This window comes from Hydra viridissima, unplaced genomic scaffold (genome assembly GCF_058129835.1).
Source record: "Hydra viridissima isolate aposymbiotic clone 2 unplaced genomic scaffold, HvirCarnegie_v1 scaffold_1, whole genome shotgun sequence".
In the NCBI taxonomy this organism is placed as follows: domain Eukaryota; kingdom Metazoa; phylum Cnidaria; class Hydrozoa; order Anthoathecata; family Hydridae; genus Hydra; species Hydra viridissima.
The window spans coordinates 34,431,651-34,454,409 of NW_028324300.1; the positions used below are offsets into that span (position 1 = coordinate 34,431,651).

General features: G+C 30.7%; 4 protein-coding genes across 4 annotated transcripts; 1 reads left to right on the top strand and 3 right to left on the bottom strand.

Moving 5' to 3' along the window:
• Positions 1-1,178: 1,178 nt before the first annotated feature.
• On the bottom strand, positions 1,179-5,628 carry LOC149894679 (uncharacterized). Its single transcript, XM_090098876.1, has 3 exons — positions 5,422-5,628; positions 5,151-5,290; positions 1,179-3,040 (listed from the first exon to the last, which is right to left on the bottom strand). Exon 3 carries the CDS (start codon positions 3,037-3,039, stop codon positions 1,276-1,278), a length of 1,764 nt encoding a protein of 587 aa, XP_089955002.1. The 5' UTR covers position 3,040; positions 5,151-5,290; positions 5,422-5,628; the 3' UTR covers positions 1,179-1,275.
• A 5,042-nt stretch (positions 5,629-10,670) lies between these two features.
• LOC149894680 (uncharacterized) lies at positions 10,671-12,737 on the top strand. The gene is made up of 2 exons (XM_090101031.1): positions 10,671-10,819; positions 11,367-12,737. The coding sequence occupies exons 1-2, from the start codon at positions 10,789-10,791 to the stop codon at positions 11,705-11,707; spliced, it is 372 nt and encodes a 123-aa protein (XP_089957157.1). The 5' UTR covers positions 10,671-10,788; the 3' UTR covers positions 11,708-12,737.
• Positions 12,738-15,330: 2,593 nt separating this feature from the next.
• On the bottom strand, positions 15,331-17,694 carry LOC145191910 (uncharacterized). The gene is made up of 2 exons (XM_090073084.1): positions 17,539-17,694; positions 15,331-17,230 (listed from the first exon to the last, which is right to left on the bottom strand). Exon 2 carries the CDS (start codon positions 17,227-17,229, stop codon positions 15,466-15,468), a length of 1,764 nt encoding a protein of 587 aa, XP_089929210.1. The 5' UTR covers position 17,230; positions 17,539-17,694; the 3' UTR covers positions 15,331-15,465.
• Positions 17,695-21,137: 3,443 nt separating this feature from the next.
• On the bottom strand, positions 21,138-22,577 carry LOC145191916 (uncharacterized). Its single transcript, XM_080069050.2, has 2 exons — positions 22,250-22,577; positions 21,138-21,668 (listed from the first exon to the last, which is right to left on the bottom strand). Exons 1-2 carry the CDS (start codon positions 22,512-22,514, stop codon positions 21,355-21,357), a joined length of 579 nt encoding a protein of 192 aa, XP_079925176.2. The 5' UTR covers positions 22,515-22,577; the 3' UTR covers positions 21,138-21,354.
• Positions 22,578-22,759: the final 182 nt, after the last annotated feature.

Genomic DNA, 22,759 nt, shown 5'->3' on the forward strand with positions numbered 1-22,759 from the left:
TTTTGATTCTGCTTTATGAAATTTAATGTACATTTGTTTTTGTAAATATAACAAAACTTGTATCTATAATATCTAAAAACTATAATATCTTTGAATGATTCTTTTGAAACCAATTCAGTTGTGTTATCGATTGGTGTAAGACAAACCGCAGAGCAGAGTGTATTGTGCTCGTTTCTGGTTTGTGATTTTAGCCATCTATAAAATTAGTACTTAGTAGTTATCTCTTAAACTTAACTTTATCGATAACTTAACTTTATCGACTAAATCGATATCGATAACACTATCGATAAACCTTATAAACGATTACACTTGAGAACAAGTAAACTTTTCATAAAAATTGATTGTCATCAACTTTTTTGTAACGCTACATACCGAAAACTAAACTGTTAAAATATGATGACAAATCTGATGCTAAAAAGCTTTTCACAATTTAAAAGCAAAAAAAGTTTATTAAAAAATAGAGAAAGATTCAAGATGTGGTAGCAACCTGTCTTTCAATTGCGTTGTAAAAATAGCTTTCTAATAGTAATGCCCAAAATAGTTTAGTGGAGTAACGGAACAAATTATTTTGTATTTAATACAAAAAAACAGTGCTTCATTTGAAGATGAAACGATAAAGATGACATTAAGTATTTCTTAATGGTTTTTACACATTTAACAGATTTATTGCAACATTTACCAATTCTGTATAAGTCTTTCTCAGAGACGAAACGTATTTAGATCTCAACTACTAAAATAATTACAAAGCTGAATTTTTCACGTTGGACTTTTTATACCGCTGCTTTGAACGGTTTGAAAATGGTTTTCTGATTTGTTTGTTTTTTGTGTCCTTAATAAATTATTTTTATTTTTATTGTGTTTTGTTTTGTAGGAGTAAAGTTAATGAAACTTATAAAAATTTATGTGAACGATGGTTGAGTTTTCTAAATTATAATTATTTGGTTAGTGTCAAAGTTTGTGTCATTTAAGTTTTAATGTTTGCTAAAATAGTTGAGTGTGGAAACATAGAGGATTTCACATCTATAATTTGAAAAATATTTTTTACGGAAAACTTCTGACACATTTCAATTATATTTGAAAAACCCATAAACCATTTTAAAGAACTTTTGTAAATAGATATTTTAAAACGAATGCTTCAGAAAACTTTTTTAAACTTCCATAAAAGGAATAAAGAAACATAACATGTGCTTTTTATTTTGTTGATAACAAAATGCACCAATCTTTCCACAGAAAAAACTGAACTTGTATTTTATTGAAGTCTACCTTCAAACCTCTCTAGAAAATATATTTATCTTCGCTTTCAAAACACCCCATAACTTCTCTTAACTCCAACGCAGACGGTTCAACTACAATATTGTTTGTTAGTGCGGACAATAGCCCGCTGCGATCACCTGCCAAAATTTCCCTCCACGTCGCTAAATCTACGGTAACGGTTATGTCCTCTTTTCGTACATGCAATCCGCTCATATCCATTATACCGTTTCTCAAGTGAAACCTAACTTTTTCGCTAACATCTGGAAATATAAACAATACAACTTTATCAACTTCGGAACATTCTTCGCTTTTTACTTTATATGCCATCACTGCAAATAAGTCTTTCAACTTTAAGTTGCGAATAGCATTTATCTTCTCGCTTGCCTCCATTTCAAATGAAACTTTTCCTAAAGTAACACTAGCTGCTGTTGTGTAGTAGTTTCTTCCGTTTTGACTTGTTTGTCTTGTAGCGAGTTCTAATAGTGACTTCACTTTCAGCTCTTTTGCCTTTTGATTGTGTTTATCAACTTTTAAAACGGCAGAGGCTAAGACCAAGCACCATTGGGCGTCGGCTTCGTTTAAAGCGTTTTCAGAAGCTGTCAACAAGTTGTTAACACCACCTCCTAGCTTAACCAAACGCTCAGCTTTTTCAGATGGTGTGTGAGGCTCCAACTCAGATATATCTCCACTAAACCATCCCATGTAGCCAGCAAACAAGCTTTTTGAAGACCAGCGGACAGTTCCATATCTCTCGTAGAGATAATCTGACTGTTTCAGTGACTTCGGAAGATCGATCATATGCGCAATATCATCAGGGTGGTATCCTTGGTTGATGAAGCGAACAGTTTGATCATGCACAAGCTGAATAGCGTCTCGATAGTCGGTGAGGTGTTTGAAAACGTTCTCCTTGCCAATAATGGGATCCGTATGGCTGGGTACAAGATACTCTGCATTCAGACTTCTCATGGTATCAATTGACTCAAACCACAGCTTCAAGCTGCGAAAGGGAGTACCGCGAATTGCATAGAGATTTGGAAACGCTTTATAAAAGTTATCACCACACATTAAAGCGTTCTCTTCTGGCCAATAAACAGCAATTTGATCGTCAGTCTCACCAGGGATGTGTATCAACTTTAGGTTCATTCCGGCTAAATGGATTGTTTGTTCTTTCTTGAATAAGAACTTGTTTGGATTGACGTAACCAATTGCAGAGTTTAAAGAGGTTGTTTTCAACCGTTGTCCTATTCCGACTGTATGAATTTGATCGTCATCGAGTTTTCCTCCGAATTGATGCATAGCTCTTACTTTATGCGCTCTGCCCACAATTAAAGTGCTTTGATGCATAATGGATTGCAGTGAATGATGAGCCCAAACGTCAACATCTGTTCCGTTTAAAAACTCCCTCGTGCCGATGACATGATCTAGATGATTGTGAGTGTATATAATACCTTTAACTGGTTTGTCAGTGATTTCTCGGAAGCGTTTGTTGATCTCCTGTGCAGCAAATGTTGACTCGGTGGTATCAACTATGACAATGCCTGTTTCTCCAATCAGCATTATACTATTTGCAATAGCAAAGTGGATTGCCATATAAATGCTATCTGTGATCTTCACTATTTTGGGTTCTTCTAACTTTGGTTTTCCTTGTACTTTTGTATCTTTTCTGGCTGCTAACTTCGCTTCGTATGAGACAATGGCTTGATTTAGCTGCCAGTCAATGTAGTAATGGTAGCTATGGTACAACAGCACTGCGATTAAGATCGGCGTTGAAATCTTTTCAAACATTCTATAAGGAAAGCAAACAACGGCGAACATTGACTAAGGATGATTAAAAACGGCAAAAACTCAATAAAACTTGAAAAAAATTGTAAATAAACATATTTAATGTAAAAATAATAGTTTTTTGGGTTAAAGAATTCAAATTTTTTAACAAAAAAATTTTTTAAGCGCACTTTTGACGCGTACATTCCGTGCATACGCGTTCAAACGCGCGTAAGGTTTATCTGTACGCGTAAAAAGTAATTTTAATTAAAATTTTAGAATTTTCAAGCTAATACACAACGTGTCTGTACATTACTCTATTTGATATTTGCATAAAAATGGATTTTAAATGATGTCGATACATAAATATAATTTTTTTTTTTTCAGATAGATTATATTCATTTCATTATTTATCTTACAATCGTTTTAATAACTTCATCTGCTAATGGTTTTCTTAGATGATTCTTATATTTTTTAAGACTTGTTATTCATTTATTTAAACTTTCCTACGCATCCTCAGAACACTCCACAATTGGCAAAATTACTTTATGTGATATGGAAGTAATATGCAGTAGCAATTTGTACAAACAAATTGCTACTGCATATTACTTCCATATTACATAAACTAATACAAACTCACTATAAGTTTAGTTGTTTTAGTGGCAGTATAAAACGAATTCATCGTTATTAATGGGACATCCACAAGATATGGTTATGAGAATGTTATGAGAATGTTATGGTCACGATCCTTCCATAATCGTAATTTATCCTAATTCACTTATATTCGGGATAAGAAATAATCTTTTTGTTATTATTGTTTTAAGAATCGCCAAGTCATTAATCAAATCGCCAAAATCGTTAATTATCATTTTTTAGTACTTTATATAATTTTTCAACTTACACTGTTTAACATTTTATGTTATTATTTCTTTGACAATTATCACATTAAGTTTCCTATAATGTATAAGTAAATAATGCCACTTGTATATTATAGGAAATACTGAAGTTGTTATGTAAAGCCATTTCAAATTTGTAGTACTTTATTCAAAATTAACAATAAACATTTTTTCAAACTTCTAAGTCGCAATTGATGAAAAAATGTTTCTTGAAACTATATTTGAAATATTAAAACAAGTTATACAAGTAAAAAAAACTCAAATTTAATAAATAAAAATGTCAGTGAGTCCATAGAAACCTTGTTTTCCGTCATTTTCATGTTTAGATATAATAAACTAGTGTTAAAAAATGGCGGAAAACAAGGCTTTTATGGATTCACTGACATTTGCATTTCTTTAACAACTCCCAATACCGCAGTTTACCGCAGCAATTTCTCTATATGCTAAACGTAAAAGTGTTAATTAACTAATATATATATATATATATATATATATATATATATATATATATATATATATATATATATATATATATATATATATATATATATATATATATATATATATATATACATATATATATATATCTACTTGGAACTCGGCGGAACCATTTTTTAGCTGATATTTATAAACTGCGTGTATATTCTATATTATTTTTAAAAATTCGAATTTGAACAAAAAAAATCAGGTTGTAATTTTTTTTTTTTTTCCAATATATTTGAAATCTTAAAAGTAAATATAGACTTTAATTTAGATTAAAAAGTCTCCATTTTTACTAAATAAAAATCTCTCGTTTTTCAGATTTCTTTTGAAATTTTTGATTTCTTTGAGAATAATATTGAAGTTTTTTACTTCTTTTAACCATAAGATAAGTTTTATGAAAAAAAGCTGTTTTCATTTTTTAAATGAATAATCATTTTAATTTAACATTATTAAAGAAAGGGGGCTGTATTTATAAAAAAGTTGTGAGGGGTTCATTGCCATTTTTTTGTTGTTTTGAGTCAATGTGCGGCGCTAACAAAAAAAATGCAACATCAACAAAAAAAAGCGATGAAAACATAACAACTGATGAAAGGTATTTTAACTCTTTGAATATTTTAGGCGACATATATTTAACATTAGTAATTTTATAAATACAATTATAAATATAAAACTAAATTATATAAGGATAAGTAACTGTAAGTAAAGAAAAATAAACGAGAATGACTTTAAAATTTTTATTATATTTTTGAAACTTACTTTTATGGCACCGTAAACTTCGCTTCGGTTAACTCATGCAACCAGTAAAGCTTTTGTCTGAGCTGCAGGAACTTAGAGTGTGATTGTATATAAAGATAATGATTGACGTGCAAGAATAAACACTAAGTTTGCTCTGCATACTAAGATTAAATTTATTCTTATTTACATTATTCCAATAAAACTATATATATATATGAACTATACATAAAAGCAGTAATTATAAGCCATACATATAATACAAGCATACATAAGTATATATGTATGTAAATACCTTTGTCTATTCACATACATATAAAGATGCGCACAGTATAAAGCGCAAGGTTTGGTTGTTAAGTAAACCTTCGAGTATAACGCTATTTGCTCCTTTATAAATACTTTTTATTGACTGATTCACACGTTGTTATTGATTATTAATCAAACAAACGATAAACTCTTTAATTTCTTCGTTTTGCTAAGAAAGCTTTTTAATGTCTTCATCAAGTAGATAAAAAAAAGTCATTTATTTTGAAATTTTTTGAATGAACTCGCTTATTGAGCGTTCAAGTGTGAGTAGTTTAAAAAAATCATCTACTGAATTATCGTCCTTGCTTTTTCAAATATTTTTAAATAATTAGTCGTTTTAAGTAAGCAGTTGTCATGAGATTTTTTACTTTTGTGATAAGCTGGCTTAAGATTTGAAAGAAATTTCTTATCGAGCTTCAGTGATGCAGTTTAGAACTTTAAAAAATTTATTGCGCAATAAATATTTCTAAATTATTGCAAAACGTTTTTAAATCAACACTACGTTGATGCCTTTTGAAAACGATGAAATGTAAATTGGCGCGCAAGAATTTAATTTTTTGAACACATAAAGAATTTTTTTTTAACAAAAGGAACAAGAGAAATTTTAAAATCTAGTATCTTTTCGTTTTAATATATCAAATTGCACAGCAATTCTAATGAAAATTAATTTGGAAGTGGTAGTAAATGATGCCTTAAGTACTATTTTTTATATTCCCGATTAGAAAACCCGTAAAAATTATTTTTTATTTTTTAAGTTTTCAGCCACAAATCCATTTTGGTAACGATGTAAGATACATTCAACATTGGTCAATTAAATATTATAAAAATCTTAAAATGGGTAAAGTTTGTAATAGTTAGCATTGTTAATATATTTGTATGTAAGTAACCCTGGGTGAAGATTGAAATGGCGCAATAAAATGGCGCGAAAAATGTGCATTGTTTATACATCAGAAAAGTGTATTATTTTACGTAAATCCTTTCTTTTAAAGTTTTAGTAGTATATTATGATTCCTTGAGGTCGTTATGGAAAAAATGCGTAGTAAAATATAATGCTTTCCTTTTTCGTACCTGTACCAAAATAATTGTATTTATAGTTTTTCGTACCTGTACCAAAATAATTGTATTTATAGTTGTATTTATAGTTGTATTTATAGTTGTATTTATAGTTGTATTTATAGTTGTATTTATAGTTGTATTTATAGTTGTATTTATAGTTGTATTTATAGTTGTATTTATAGTTGTATTTATAGTTGTATTTATAGTTGTATTTATAGTTGTATTTATAGTTGCTTTTGTAAATTTGTAATTGCTTAACAAATAAATTTGAGAGAGCCTTCGGCAAAAGATCAACGTTTAGAATCGATATAAGACAGGATTATCAGTAGTTTAACACTAGAAGCTTCAAGGTGGATCAATTGATCCAAACACGACTTTGATAATTTGCTGAAGCTAAAATTTTAATGTTGATAAAATGATATTTTATGACTTTTATTATTTAGATATTATTTATTGAAAAGCGGAAAAACTACATAAAAAACACATTCAGAGATGCGGCTATAAATATTTACACCTATTAACCCTAAGCTGGATCAATTGATCCACCTTATAGAAAACGTGCATATACATAACAATTTTAGTCAAATAATTAAGGTTATTTGCAATGTTTGCATATATTTGACAAGCACTTTCCACAAACAGGTTTGTTGCAATTTGCACATACCGTTGATGTCAGATTACGTTTGCAGTTTGTTTTTATCTGACATCTCAAACGAGTTGATAATTGTGTATTACTGTTGGTAGCTATTGTGTATTACTGTTGGCAGCAACTAGGGATTTTCGGTGAGTATTATTTGCTTCTCTTAGCTGTTCAGATAAAGTGAAAAGAAAACTTTCGTCTCGAAATTTTTTGTTGTGTTACTTTTTTAAAAATGATGCAAGCGTTTGCACCAGTCAAGTCCAAAATATTGAAGAAAGCTAGCGGCCAGCGTCGGCACCCAGATTTTGTTGACATTTGTCGACACATTGAATCTAACATATCAACTCCACATTTATTCGCATTGTAATAAATTATTCCCTCTGGTTTCTTCTTCCCATCACTTTGTTAGTCGCCCCTCTATGAAGTGTTGATAATAAAATTACAGCTTTCTTCTTCTTTACCGGGTAGACAATCAAGTTCAATGGACCATTTATGTAGAAAGTCGAATCGTAAAATGGAAGTGGATCAAATGCTGGAATTTCTTTTCTACTATGTTTAACTGTTCCAATAATTGACGTTTTCTTTTGCAAAAGTTTTGTTGCAAGATCGACACTTGTAAAAAAAGTTATCTGTAGTAACATTATACCCGCGGCCAGGGACGCCGAGAGCCTTCAACCCGCTCGGGACAAAACCTTTTTTGGCGCCCTTATGGATTTCGCTTCATATATATACTTAGCATAGAAGCAAAAAAGTACATTATGCCTTTATAGCAATTTTAACTTTATTTCATTTTTTGCTAACTAACCGCAGCATAAACAATTCCTAACTTAAATAAAATTTTTGAGCTTTTTTCGAGGCAAAATTATAAATTACTTCATCATATGACAATGATTTCGCGAGATCATTTTCAATAGACAACATCATAAGATTTGAAAGTCGCTCTTGTCCCATGGTGGCTCTGAAATGGTTTTTTATAATCTTAAGTTTACTAAAAGATCTTTCACCCTCTGCAACGGATATTGGCATTGTGTGAAAAATGATTAATTTCGAAAATATTCGTAAATTGCTTTGAAAATTATATATATATATATATATATATATATATATATATATATATATATATATATATATATATATATATATATATATATATATATATATATAAAAGTAGCTTTGTAAAACCAACGTAATTCTTGGAGCATTTGTTTATTTTTTTCACATTCTTTTACCCTTTTGGAAGCCAATGCCCTATTTTGGGCACCAGAAAGTTTTTTACGATTCATTATTAACAGTTACTGTAAATAACCGTACGCACCAATAAAATAATAGCATTGTCAACTACGCAAACTCATCAAAAAATTATAAACTCAATCTCAAAAAGCTAATGTCATAAATCAATATTTCAATAGTTAAATATAAATCTTAAACATGAATTACCATAAATAAGTTGATCGTAAAGAGTTGAAAAGCTTTACTATTACTTTCTAAATTCTGAATAGAATTATTTCTAAATTGTATTCACAGTTTGTTATCTTTAAGAGGAATTAAAAATAATGATATAACGCGAGTAATAGATACATTTCAATTATGGCATTTTAAGATTAAAAAAACTATTTTTATCTTACTTTGGCATCTGGCGCCCCAAACTGTCCCTTTGGCCCTCCCCCTCTCGGCGGCCCTGCCCGCGGCCTAAATAAGGTTCCATTAGTGACATGACCACATAAGTACCCAAATTTTCTACTCGGCTTTCATCTTTACCTAGATACGGTCTGATAACATATTTAGTCTTTAGATCAGATAAAATCCAGAATTTGATTCCAAACTTGTCCGGTTTATTAGGTATATACTGTCTAAAGTGACACCGAGCTTTAATTGGAAACAACTGCTCATCAATTGTTAAAGATTCCTCAGGTATATAACATTTTTGGCTGTTTTCTACAAATCTTGTCAGCACCCGTGACATAAGAGCAAATTTATCACTTTGGAGGAGTTCTCTACGTTCTGAACGTATATTAAATCTAATGTTTTTCATGATGTCTTCAAATCGAGAGCGCGGTATAGTTTCTATAAAAGCTTTGTTGCCATATTTCTTAGACCATAGGAATTTAACTGGAAAATTTCTTGCGTTCATGCATTTGCGAAGATATATTAGGCCAATGAAAGCATCAAGTTCAATGTTGCTTATATTCCGTCCTTCATTTGATAAATTGGCAGATAAAACAGTACATTTTTTGATAAAGCGTGTAAACCCTTCATCCATAATTAGTCTAAATGCATAATAGGTGTCAAAACATTACGACAGTAAGAAGTTGTTCCGCTTTTGGAAGTAAACGCATTCTAAGATTGAAATCCTCCAGTTACCTCAACTTTTGACACAATAGTCCATTTTACATCATCTCTACGAGTTTTAACAGTTAAATTATTACTCCCGCCGCATGAATTTTCTTCTACGTCTTCATCGCTACTACTTTTTGAATTTTAAACAAAAGTATTACTTTCATCATCATCAGAAAGATTATCTTCAACAACATCTGCCTCGTCATTTTCTTTTGTTGAATCTAATTCATCAACACTGTCGATTTCCGAGAGTTCTTGTAATATGAAAAAAACACTGTTACGCCGACACACGTTTTGGACGTTGATATGTAACTGATTGGTCAATTGAAAGAGGATGTGCTGCAACAGAGGTTTTTGATGATGAAGCACCATCAGCGTTTGATGAACTGAAGAGTTTCATTATAATGTTAACAGCTTTTATGAAACTTTTCTACAGGTCAATAAAGTAGTTAGTTTCATAATGTTCAGCAATAATATTAGTATACTTGTGGTGGCACCATTTTTATACCAATTATGCGGAAACAATATTTTATTTTATTCGCTAATATTTGCATTTTATTTCTTTTTTTTTTTTTTCGGTTTAAATGATCTGTATAAATATGCTGGTAATTTAGATTTAGGCAAATCATGCTACTAAGCTTCTACTTAGAGTAAAACGCGCCGTAATTTGGACATAAAACCTATGTATATATATGTAGAGTGAAAGAAATTTATATACTTTGTATAACTTACATCAAAATTAACAGTTTTAACTGTTATTTTTATATATTTAAACAAGAAAATAAGTCTAAATGCATATATATATTAAGCGGGATCAATTGATCCACTTTGAGGTTTCTAGGTATATAAAAAACCTGGGGCTTCTAGCGTTAAGCAAAACAACTTTTTTTACGACAAGGAATATCGCTTTGCGTTCAGATAATTCGTTTCTAAACCGACAAGCAGTTCAGTTGCATCAGATTTTGTTTCTCTCTTTTTATTTATTTATTTATCTTAATTCTATTTTTTTTTTTTTTTTTTTTTTTTTTATTCTATATGGTGATACAAAAAAAAAAAACGAGATCCATTCATAACGATTAAAGCTTACTTATTGGTTTTAATTTCAGTTGGTACTTAGATTTTTCGTTTAAGTATAAAAAAAAATTACATTATCCCCTTCGTACACAATGTGTACAAACGTACACACTTCATCATGTTTATTTTTTACTATAAAGCTTAAGCAAAATAATAATTGAAACACGATGCATACATTAGTGCACACCAGTCCTACCTTCGTGTAGTTTGTCTTCTTTAAGTAAGAATTCTGTATCTAGATATTTCAACATGGCGTTGCAAGGCAAAAAAATACTTCGTGGTAAGTTTTTTCTTTATTATAGTTTGAGAATTATAAAGTATCTCAAGTCAAATTTTGTATCAGATGTATTTAATAATATGTTTATAATTGCATACACATAAGTTAAAAATATAACAGGTGACTATTCTTTGCTGAAAATTTTTTTTTATAATACTGTGTACATTTGTACACACTGTGTGTTAATTGCAACGAGAAGAGAGAATAGTAAAACTAGTAAGGTGAAACTCAACATTGAATTTCTTTTTGTGTGATTGTCGTGAGTTAATAATTGCATGTGTGTATATATATTTCTTTAAATCTCAGATACAAAATGTGTTTTGTTTAATAGTTTAGCTGTTCATTTAATACCAAAAGGTTGTATTAGAATCATTAAAAATGAAATATTTTATTTATTTAAGTCTACCTACTGAAGCTAATGCCCCTGCCTTTATGTTTGTATAATCAAACATTTGTTTTAAGCCTGTCATTTTTATTTTGTTACTAAGTTTTATCAAATTGATTTTATAATCAAAGATAAATAAGTATAATATGTTAAATATATTTTCAGATAATCCACGAAGGCGGTTTACAGTTGAAGATATGTTGCAGCATCTTGATGACTCGGAATTTGAATTATCAGATTCTGATGACTCTGGGGATGAGACCTTTAACCCTTCTGCTGCTGATATGCTGACTGATAAAATTGAGGATCAAATTGAAAAACCAGATGAAGATGATCAGCCTGGCACATCTGTGAACAGTGAGAACAAAAGAGAAAAAAAGACTCAGATCAAGTGGCAGTCTCTTCGAGGTGCATTTGAAAGCAGCTCAGAATGGCTGGACAATTTGAACTTGGGAGATGGCTTACTTTCGCCATCCTCATATTTTTTTAATTACTTTAAACCATAAATATTTGAAACATTTGCTGAACAAACAAATATTTATCATCTACGCCAAACTGGTAAAACTCTAAATACTACAACAGCTGAAATTCAGAAATTTTTTGGTATCACAATAGTAATGGCAAACTTAGGTTTTCCCAGAATAAGGATGTACTGGTAAAGAGCAACTAGAGTAAATGCAGTGGCAGATGTAATGCCTATAAACCGGTATTTACAGCTGCGAAACAGCATTCATATCAATGTCGATCCTAATCCAGAACAAGGAACAAATAAATTCTGGAAAGTTCAGCCTCTGATAAACACAGCACGTTCTCGCTGTCTCAAGATACCAAGAGAAGAGTACAACTCTGTGGATGAGCAGATGATCCCTTTCACTGGTAGAGTACCTGCTAAACAGTACATCAAAGGAAAGCCGAATCCAGTAGGGGTAAAAAACTTTGTTGTCTGTGGCACCTCTGGTAGGGCAGTTGATTTGGAACTATATCAGGGTGCAGGTACAGGCATATCAGAAGAGTACAAACACCTGGGACTTGATGCTTCTATTGTCCTAAGATTGTCAGAAACTATTCCAAAACATAAAAACTACAAGCTCTGTTTTGATAACTACTTTACTGGCATGATCCTAATTAGACAGCTAAAAATGTTAGGGATTCAGTTCCTAGGTGTTGTTAAATCCAACAGATTAATGGGGTGTCCGTTAAAATCTGAAAAAGAAATGAAGAAGGGTGGATGTGGATTAAGCGACTGCAAAGTCTCATGAAATTATTCGTTGGTAAAAAACTGAAAAACATTTTGTTCTTTTTCTGTATTGATTTGGTAATGTTGTGAGGTAACTACATGACATAAATATTTTTATATCTTTAAAAGAAAGGTTAAAAAATGAATTATTAATTTGTTTCAGCTTTTTGAGTTTTTTTGTAAGGATTTCTTTTGATATAATATTGTCTACAAAAACCTTTACAGCAAGATTGATACACGCTGTGTACAAATGTACACATGCCCTATTTTGAATAATTGATGAAATATTTTAACAAAACTTTACATACCCCACAAGGAGGCCTAGTACATTATTTTTATTTCAAAAAAAATTTTTTTAGACACATTCCATGTGCCCGTGTACGAAGGGGTTATTCAAATTTAAATTTATATTGCAAAATGTAGGAATTTAGTACTTAGAAAAAAACATTTAGAAAACATCATTTAACCAACATTAGGTCCTAAAAAAGATCGCCCCTAAATATTAACTTTAGGGAAGATTTACTCAGATTTAAGATTTACATTCAAAAAATCGGAAAATTTAAGATTAAATTACAAAATTAACCTAAAGCATAAAAGATGGCTCTCACAGTGTTGGGTCTCGCACTGTCTGCTTCTAAAATCAATTCTAAGCACAAAAAATGACTCTCACAGTGTTGCTGTCTGCAAAAAATATTACTGTCTGCAAAAAAGAGCTCGATTAGCATGAAATATGATAACGGTATCCACATTAAAAATAAAAAACAAAAAAAACAAAAAAATTTTTAATAATCACAATCGTAATCTGAAAGTTCTGAAAAATGTCATCATACAACTATTATTTGATTATTTTCCGAACGAGTTCATATTTGTTAGTAATTCTTTGTATATATAAAAGAATGGAAGTTAAAAGAAGTAAAATTTAAAAAAATAGGCCACCCCTTGCATTGATAAAGAAATTTAAAAATAAGGTTTCCTAAATTGAAATTAAAGCCTAAAGTCATGCGTTTCATTTAAATTTACTTTTTAGATAAATTATATTATACTTAATTGTATTATATTATATGTTATATTTCCTATTATATTTTATATTATTTTATATTATATGTTATATTATATATTATATTTTATATTACATTATTGTATATTATATTAGAAGGCATTACATTATATCATTATATTTAATTATATTTTGCTACATTATATTATTTTATCAACTGCGTAAAGTTTAGTTTTTGAAAAAACTCTTTTTTTTCAGCAAGCACACAACGTTGAAACAACGTTGAAATAACGTTGATCAACGTCGTTCAACGTTATTTCAACGTTGTTTCAACGTTGTGTGCTTGCTGGGTAAATAAGTAATGAATCGACAACAAAAAACAAACGACAAAAAAATCGACAAGTTCGCGGTTAATATTTGATATGCCATTTTAAACAATTGGTTTCTGATAAGTTAAAATTTTTTGGATAGATAATTGAATGTACTGCTCGTTACATAAGTGGTATAAGCTGAAATCCAAAAATCAGACGAATAACTCATGGATGATTTGTATGAACTATTTTCTAGGTGATGCCAGCTTTCTAAAAAATTATGTTTTAATGGAGTCGTGTTTTTGTTGATTATTAATCAAGTTGCTTTAATCCCAGAAAGTCCAGTGTTTGGGTCCAGGATGTTCCCGAATTAGTTTTCTTTCGGGTTTGCCACTGGTAACACCATTTCTAATTGCCTCTCGTTTAATCATAAATCCATTTTCAATAAGCTCCAAACTTTCATTTCCGTATGCGCGAAACCATTGTTCATTTAAATCAAATATAAAAATAATTTGTTGAAACTATAAATATTGAGAAGTTCAAAGTACTCTCAACTAAACGCATTTTCAAATACTACAAGTCATGCAATACAGTTGTCAAAATCACACAAAAAACGCAAACGGCACGTACTGCTGCACTAACTCAATACTCATGTACTGTGTTTGAAACGCTGTTGTTACTAATGAGGATTGCTTAACGCACTTGCAATAAAAATGTTGAATTAAAATGACAAAGAAATGTCTAAAAAATAATTGCATACTTATTAAAATAGATGCATTTGTCGAAATATTATTAGAGATTTCGACATTAAAAGCGACATATAACCGATAAACAAATAAGGCTTTTAAATGAATCCATGTTTTAAATACAATTGATAAATGAAGAATATGGAAGCGAAATTGATTGGTAAATTTGGTATGAAAATAATCTCTTCAGTACTTGTCAACTGTGAGGAGGCAGCGGAATGCTTAGAAACCTATGAGAATTTAAGTCATTTATATAATTAAATAAAGTTGCATGATTGCAAACAATTGTTAGCATTATTAAGCATAACATTTAAACAGCGCAATAATAATGATGCATCCTTGAAAAATAAATTTTATTTTGACAAAAGATAGAAAGAAAATGAAGGAACTCATTTATTTTTTCCCAGCGTAACAAATAAGAACAAAAAGTCAATGAGCAGACTATATTAAATCAGAAGTACTTCTCAAGTTTTCACTTTAGAAAGTAATTAGTTATGGTCAGAATTGCCCTGTAAAATATTTGCTTTCAATATTTGTGTATTCTCTATATTAAATCTCGTTCCTACCCAGCTAACACAAAACGTTCAAATACGTTCTAAGAACGTTGGAAACGTTCTTAGAACGTTATTAGAACGTGCCCAACCGTTTCTAACGTTCTACGAACGTTTCTTGAACGTTTTGTGGTAGCTGGGTAGGATCTTTCTTTCGTATTTATGTTAGAACTGTAAAAGAAAATAAATATGAAGAAAGAATAAAAGAACCGTAAACGAAAAAACAAAGTGTGCTTATTTACTATTTTCTTCAAACGGAAATGTTAAAACTTAGAAAATTACAGGTATTTGAGACCTCAAGTTTGAGAAATATTTTTTACGAAAAAAAATTCTGATGTTAACAAGATAAGAATTAAAACTAACCAGTTTTGAAACTGTCTTGGCATTGATACATTTCTACAAATGTTTACCATTTAACCTCTCTAGAAAACGTATTTATCTTCGCTTTCAAAACACCTCATAACTTCTCTTAACTCCAACGCAGACGGTTCAACTACAATATTGTTTGTTAGTGCGGACAATAGCCCGCTGCGATCACCTGCCAAAATTTCCCTCCACGTCGCTAAATCTACGGTAACGGTTATGTCCTCTTTTCGTACATGCAATCCGCTCATATCCATTATACCGTTTCTCAAGTGAAACCTAACTTTTTCGCTAACATCTGGAAATATAAACAATACAACTTTATCAACTTCGGAACATTCTTCGCTTTTTACTTTATATGCCATCACTGCAAACAAGTCTTTCAACTTTAAGTTGCGCATAGCAATTTTTTTCTTGCTTGCCTCCATTTCAAATGAAACTTTTCCTAAAGTAACACTGGCTGCTGTTATGTAGTAGTTTCTTCCGTTTTGACTTGTTTGTCTTGTAGCGAGTTCTAACAGTGACTTCACTTTCAGCTCTTTTGCCTTTTGATTGTGTTTATCAACTTTTAAAACGGCAGAGGCTAAGACCAAGCACCATTGGGCGTCGGCTTCGTTTAAAGCGTTTTCAGAAGCTGTCAACAAGTTGTTAACACCACCTCCTAGCTTAACCAAACGCTCAGCTTTTTCAGATGGTGTGTGAGGCTCCAACTCAGATATATCTCCACTAAACCATCCATTGTAGCCAGTAAACAAGCTTTTTGAAGACCAGCGGACAGTTCCATATCTCTCGTAGAGATAATCTGACTGTTTCAGTGACTTCGGAAGATCGATCATATGCGCAATATCATCTGGGTGATATCCTTGGTTGATGAAGCGAACAGTTTGATCATGCACAAGCTGAATAGCGTCTCGATAGTCGGTGAGGTGTTTGAAAACGTTCTCCTTACCAATAATGGGATCCGTATGGCTGGGTACAAGATACTCTGCATTCAGACTTCTCATGGTATCAATTGACTCAAACCACAGCTTCAAGCTGCGAAAGGGAGTGCCGCGAATTGCATAGAGGTTTGGAAACGCTTTATAAAAGTTATCACCACACATTAAAGCATTCTCTTCTGGCCAATAAACAGCAATTTGATCGTCAGTCTCACCAGGGATGTGTATCAACTTTAGGTTCATTCCGGCTAAATGGATTGTTTGTTCTTTCTTGAATAAGAACTTGTTTGGATTGACGTAATTAATTGTAGAGTTAAAAGGGGTTGTTTTTAACCGTTGTCCTATTCCGACTGTATAAATTTGGTCGTCATCTAACTTCCCTCCTACCTGATGCAAAGATCTTACACTATGCGCTCTGCCCACAATTAAAGTGCTTTGATGCATAATGGATTGCAGTGAATGATGAGCCCAAACGTCAACATCTGTTCCGTTTAAAAACTCCCTCGTGCCGATGACATGATCTAGATGATTGTGAGTGTATATAATACCTTTAACTGGTTTGTCAGTGATTTCTCGGAAGCGTTTGTTGATCTCCTGTGCAGCAAATGTTGACTCGGTGGTATCAACTATGACAATGCCTGTTTCTCCAATCAGCATTATACTATTTGCAACAGCAAAGTGGATTGCCATATAAATGCTACCTGTGATCTTCACTATTTTCGGTTCTTCTAATTTGGGTTTTTCTTGTACTTTTGTATCTTTTCTGGCTGCTAATTTTGCTTCGTATGAGACAATGGCTTGATTTAGCTGCCAGTCAATGTAATAATGATAGGTATGGTATAGCAGCACCGCGATTAAGATCGGCGTTGAAATCTTTTCAAACATTCTACAAAGAAAAAAAATCAACGGCGCTAGCAAAAACAAAACAAACAACAACAAAAAAAAGTGGTGATAACTTAATTTAAACTCATTCTAACTACTTAAATGCTAAATTCATTTTTTATCAAGTAATGAAAAATATTCCGACATTTTATTTATATTTTAATATCTTTAACATTTTATTAATATAGACGACACATATTAAAATTTGTAATTTTATAAATATAAGGCTAAATTATGTAAGGATGAGTAATTGCAAATAAAAAAAACGAGAATAATTTTAATTTTTTTACTATAAATTTTCTTGAAACCTACTTTTATAGCAAGAAAATTTAGCTATGATCAACTCAAGCAACCAATAAAACTTTTGTGTGAGCTGCAAGAACCTATGTGGTTGTATATGAAAGTTATGATTGACATGCGAGAGTTAGCTCTAAGTTTGTTCTGCACCTTTTCGCGTTGTATTTGCATAAAATACAATCTTATTTACATTATTCTACACAAACTATATGTAAGAGCAAACTATACATAAAAACAATAAATATAAGAGATATATATATATATATATATATATATATATATATATATATATATATATATATATATATATATATATATATATATATATATATATATATATATATGCATACTTATATACGTATGTAAATACATTACTTTATTCACATACATATAAACATGTGCACAGTATATAGTGCAAGTTTTGGTTTTTATGCAAAATATCTAGTATAACGCCGTATGCTCCCTTATAAAATACATTTGAAGACCACACTGGAAAAACGATCAAGCTACATTTTTGCTTTTTTTGGGTTATTGATTATTATCTAAACAAATGATAAACTCTTTAATTTCTTCATTTTGCTGGGAAGGTTTTTTTAATGTCCTCCATCAAGAAAGTGGTAAATAAGCTCATTTATTCGGAAATTCTTTGAATGAACTGACTTAATGCGCGTTCAAGTGTGAGTAGTTTAAAAAAAACATCGTGTATTGAATTATCGTCCTTGCTTTTCTAAATATTTATTTTTAAATAACTAGTCGCCTTTAAATAAGCAGTTGTTATGAGAATTTTTATTTTTGTGATAAGCAGACATTTAGATTTAAAATAAAAATCGAACTCCTTCTCAGTGATGCTATATAGAACTTTAAAAAATTTGATGCACATTAAATTAGAGCAACACCAAGTTGATCCCTTTAAAATGAAATATTAATCGACGCGCAGGAACGTAATTTTACGTTGATTAAGAATTTGTTGCTTCTCCCTAATGATTAATTTTTTGCCTTATATTTCTAATATTCGCATTCATAGTTTATTTAGTAGGGATTTGCGGACAATAGAGATTCGATATGAAATCGAATCAAAATTATTATTCGATTTGATTCATTTCTTCTCCTTTTTTTTTTCAATTTTCTGCGTTTTTGTTTACTTTTTTTGATTCGTGTATGAAATTTGTTTGTATGAAATTTTTGACAAAATTTTCATAGAAAAAATGTGTCATGTTAATTCGATTTAAAGCATTTGATATCGTTAAGATGTCAACTGATTCAATGTCAGCATATGTTTAACTTTTCCTTGCATTTCGACATGGAAGGAGGAACTGAAGTCCAAATCCTCTCCAGGTCTTCAACAATTTCGTGATGAACTTCTGAAGCAACTTCAAATAAGATTTAATTATACCATGGATCACCTGTTAGCAGCTACTTTTGTTTATCCACAATTTAAGAATTATTTATTCTCGGATGAAGAAAAAAAACTGTGTTATTTGTGTAATCAATGCTGATTAATTCTGACATTACCAACAATAATAAGAGTACTGAAGAATCCTAGTGCAAGTTCAATATATGAATGATAACAGAACAGTCTTTTAGATTTAACGTTCAAGAAAGTGTGAAACGTTCAAGAAAATGTGTGAAAGATGTGCAAGAGAATTCTAAGCTCAACAAACTTCCAGATATTTCCGAAAGATGTGAAAAAAGAAATTTGCTTATATTTAAAGCATTCTGTTCGGGATCGAAGCAGTCCAGGATCGAAGCAGTTCAGAATCGAAGCAGTAATCCTCTTCAATTTTGAAAATAGAACTTAAGTACTTTTCCACTTCTGTTAATATTAAATATTTATTTAAATATTTATTTTCAATATTCTGTTTTCAATATTTATTTCAATATTTGTTTTCAATAGTCAATATATATTTAAAATTAATTCTGTCTGATAACCATTTTTTTTTTTTGGGTCATCATTAATAATTGAATGCACTACTCTTAATATAAATGGTATAAGCTAAAATCTAAAAATCAAACCAACAGCTCAAGGATGATTTTTATGAGCAGCTGTTAGACATTCTACTGGTTCTTGATGATAATTTTAAAATTACCAACAGTATTTTTTGATTTTTTGTCACTTTTTTAAAAAAAAGTTATTTCTGGGAGGTTTTATCCAAATATTAATCTCAATTACAATTAAAATGGGCCCCATGTTTTATGATAAAACTTTAATATATATACAAGTTTAGGATTTTTCTATTATTTTTTTAAGTATTTCCAAGTATTTTACCTATTGAGAGTGAGACTAGTGTGAAGTAGTGTTCACGTGATTTAATGAGGCTGTGACCATTAAGATAAAACTTTAATCCAAGCATTTATTTTGAATCATTTTTTCTACTTTGTTGTAGAACACAATTTAATGGAGTTTTTATCTTATTGAAACTTGTCAGTATTTTAAAAAATGGTGCCGTGCGATAAATTTGACTAGACATAGCAATTCGGTATCCAATTTATACATGTTTTGCTAGAATATATGTAGTTTTCAGACACAGGTAAAATCCATCGCACTTGAAACAATCCTTTAAATTAAAACAGGCGTTTCTTTAAAATTTAAATTGCACCATACAATCTCATGACCATTTTCAAAGCTTTTAGTTTTTCAAACACAATGAAGAGTTTCATCATTTGATTTGAAAATTTGCTTTAAAAGTAATAAGCACTCCTTACGTGATGTTTTATTCATGCAGGGGGTACAGATTATGATAGCTTATTCATGCAGGGGGTACAGATTATGGTAGCTCATTCATGCAGGGGGTACAGAATATGGTAGCTTATATGTAGGATGCTCGAGAAGCTGTTGAATACTTACATCTGAATTTAAGTAACTTTGTTAAATTATTTAATTAAAGTAATTTTTATATATGATATTTTGCGATGACATTACCTTCTTCTGTGTGGATTTTAACTTCTATTTTTAAATATGTTTTGTTATGACATTAATTTCTATCGTGTGGAAGGTTAAAAGTCGCTAAAAACTGACTTTCTTGTCAAGTTTTGACCACCATATTTCTTGAAATAAGAATGCAAAAAACTTTAGTTTGCTATATTTGTATTTATCACATAAAAATAAGCTCAAATAGATAACATCGCCTTCTCTGTGAAAAAACTTATGGACTTATTAGATCTAAAACATTTTAATTTATTCATAACGCATTTCGGCGGTTAAATACAAAACTTTAGTCCTCTTAAGGCACCCCTAAACATCATCTGTTTGGCCTTATTTTTCTGCACATGATCATAACTCAACAAAAGGAAATTTTCTGGGGGGTAAGACCTTAAACTTTACAAGCTTTTCTTTTTTTGAGACACCCTAATGGGTATTTCCAATTATAGATTAGATTATTGTTAATCAGACCACTAATAGAAATATTTCCATTATGTAATAGGAGACTTTTAAAATGACCAAATTTCCTATTTGTTCGGTTGGATGTTCGAAAAAGTTAGCATTACTTATAATTAAAATTAAAACAATTATATATACTAACTTGCTGAGATGCTTTTTTACTAACCTGCTGAGATGTTTGTTAAAATCAATTGCTTATACCAATATTATTATGTCAAAGAAAATGTAAATTTGATTTCCCATAGAAACAATCGTCATATAATACCAATAAAACAAAAAAGCTCCACATACTACAAGATAACCTTAAAAGAGAACAATCTAAAAGGAAATTTTAGTGAGAAAATTTAAACTTTCACCAAACAATTTATTGACCAGAACGTCATAAACCAACCACACCAAACTAGTTTGTAAGTCTTTAAGAGTTTAGATTAGTTGAAATTTAAGGATTTTTTTTATTGACCAAGTTGCTTTAATCCCGGAAAATCGAATGGTCTGGGTCCAGGATTTTCCCAAACAAGTTTTCTTTCGTGTCTGCCAATGGCAACATCATTTATACTGGCTTCTCGTCTCGTCATTAATCCATTTTCGTTAAACTCCCAATTTTCATTTCCGTATGCGCGAAACCATTGCTCGTTTAAGTCATGGTATTCGTACTGAAATTTAACTGATATGCGATTGTCAGTGTAACACCAAAGTTCTTTTATGAGTTTATAGTTGATTTCTTTATTCCATTTATCTTGCAGAAACAGCTGTATTTCTTCGCGACCTTTTATAAAAAAAATGCTTTGCTTAATTATTTTAAATTGAAGAATCAGAACAACATTAAAAAAAACAAACACAACAAAAAAAAACATGATATATATTCAGCACGTTAATATTATTGAGCACAATAACCACAATAAAAAGTTGAAAAGCTGATTTTGTCTAGTGTGTCGGCGTCAATGAAGGATTCACGGTTTAAACTCTACATTCTAGAAACCATGCGAAATGTAAACCATAACATAACATAGAAACCAATCTCGTTGTTCTACGTTACGATAAGGTTTAAGCAAACAACAAAAAAACAACATAAATTACATAAATTATACTATGGACGTTAAAAATTATCAACAAGTTAAAACCTCAAAGTATTTTTTAAACCAATTTCAATGCATTTATCTAAAACCACTTTTTATATGAAAATCGTCATTGCAAATTTTTATTTCCCTGCAAATCGTCACTGTCGTTAATGGTTGATGGAATTTGTAACAACGAAAAAAACGTCGCATTGCAACTTTATCGTTACGCGTGCTGAATTTTAAAACTTCTTAATGCTGATTAAGTTATTTATAATCTAAAAACAAAAACCTTTAATGAATTGTGACCGGTTTCGCCACCAGCAATCTTCAGTGTACGCCATAGAAACTTGTACTGGATTTTTTGAATTCCATGCATCCTCAGCTAAACGAACTTTTTCGACAGCGGATTTATTCGTAAATGGAGGCAATGGCAATTTCTGCGAAACGTATTGTCTTCTCTGCCCCACTTGTGCATTTACGCATCCTCTGACAAGGCTTGAAAGATCGGTAATTGCCATGCGGTACATGCTATGTTTAATGTTTATATTAAACATCTATGCTTAATTTCAATGAAGCAACTTTTTAACAAAAAGAACAGCTATACTCTTTGCGTTTAAACACGTAAACATAGCGTTTAGTACACGTAAAACCCATACCAAACTTAGGCCTTAAACACGTAATTAGACATTGACAGCGCTTAAATCTAGTTTTGACCCTTGTAGCACGCTTATTATTGCGGCAAACACTATAGTCAAAACACCATATGCATCATTTTGAAAACACAACGGTTAAAAATGTT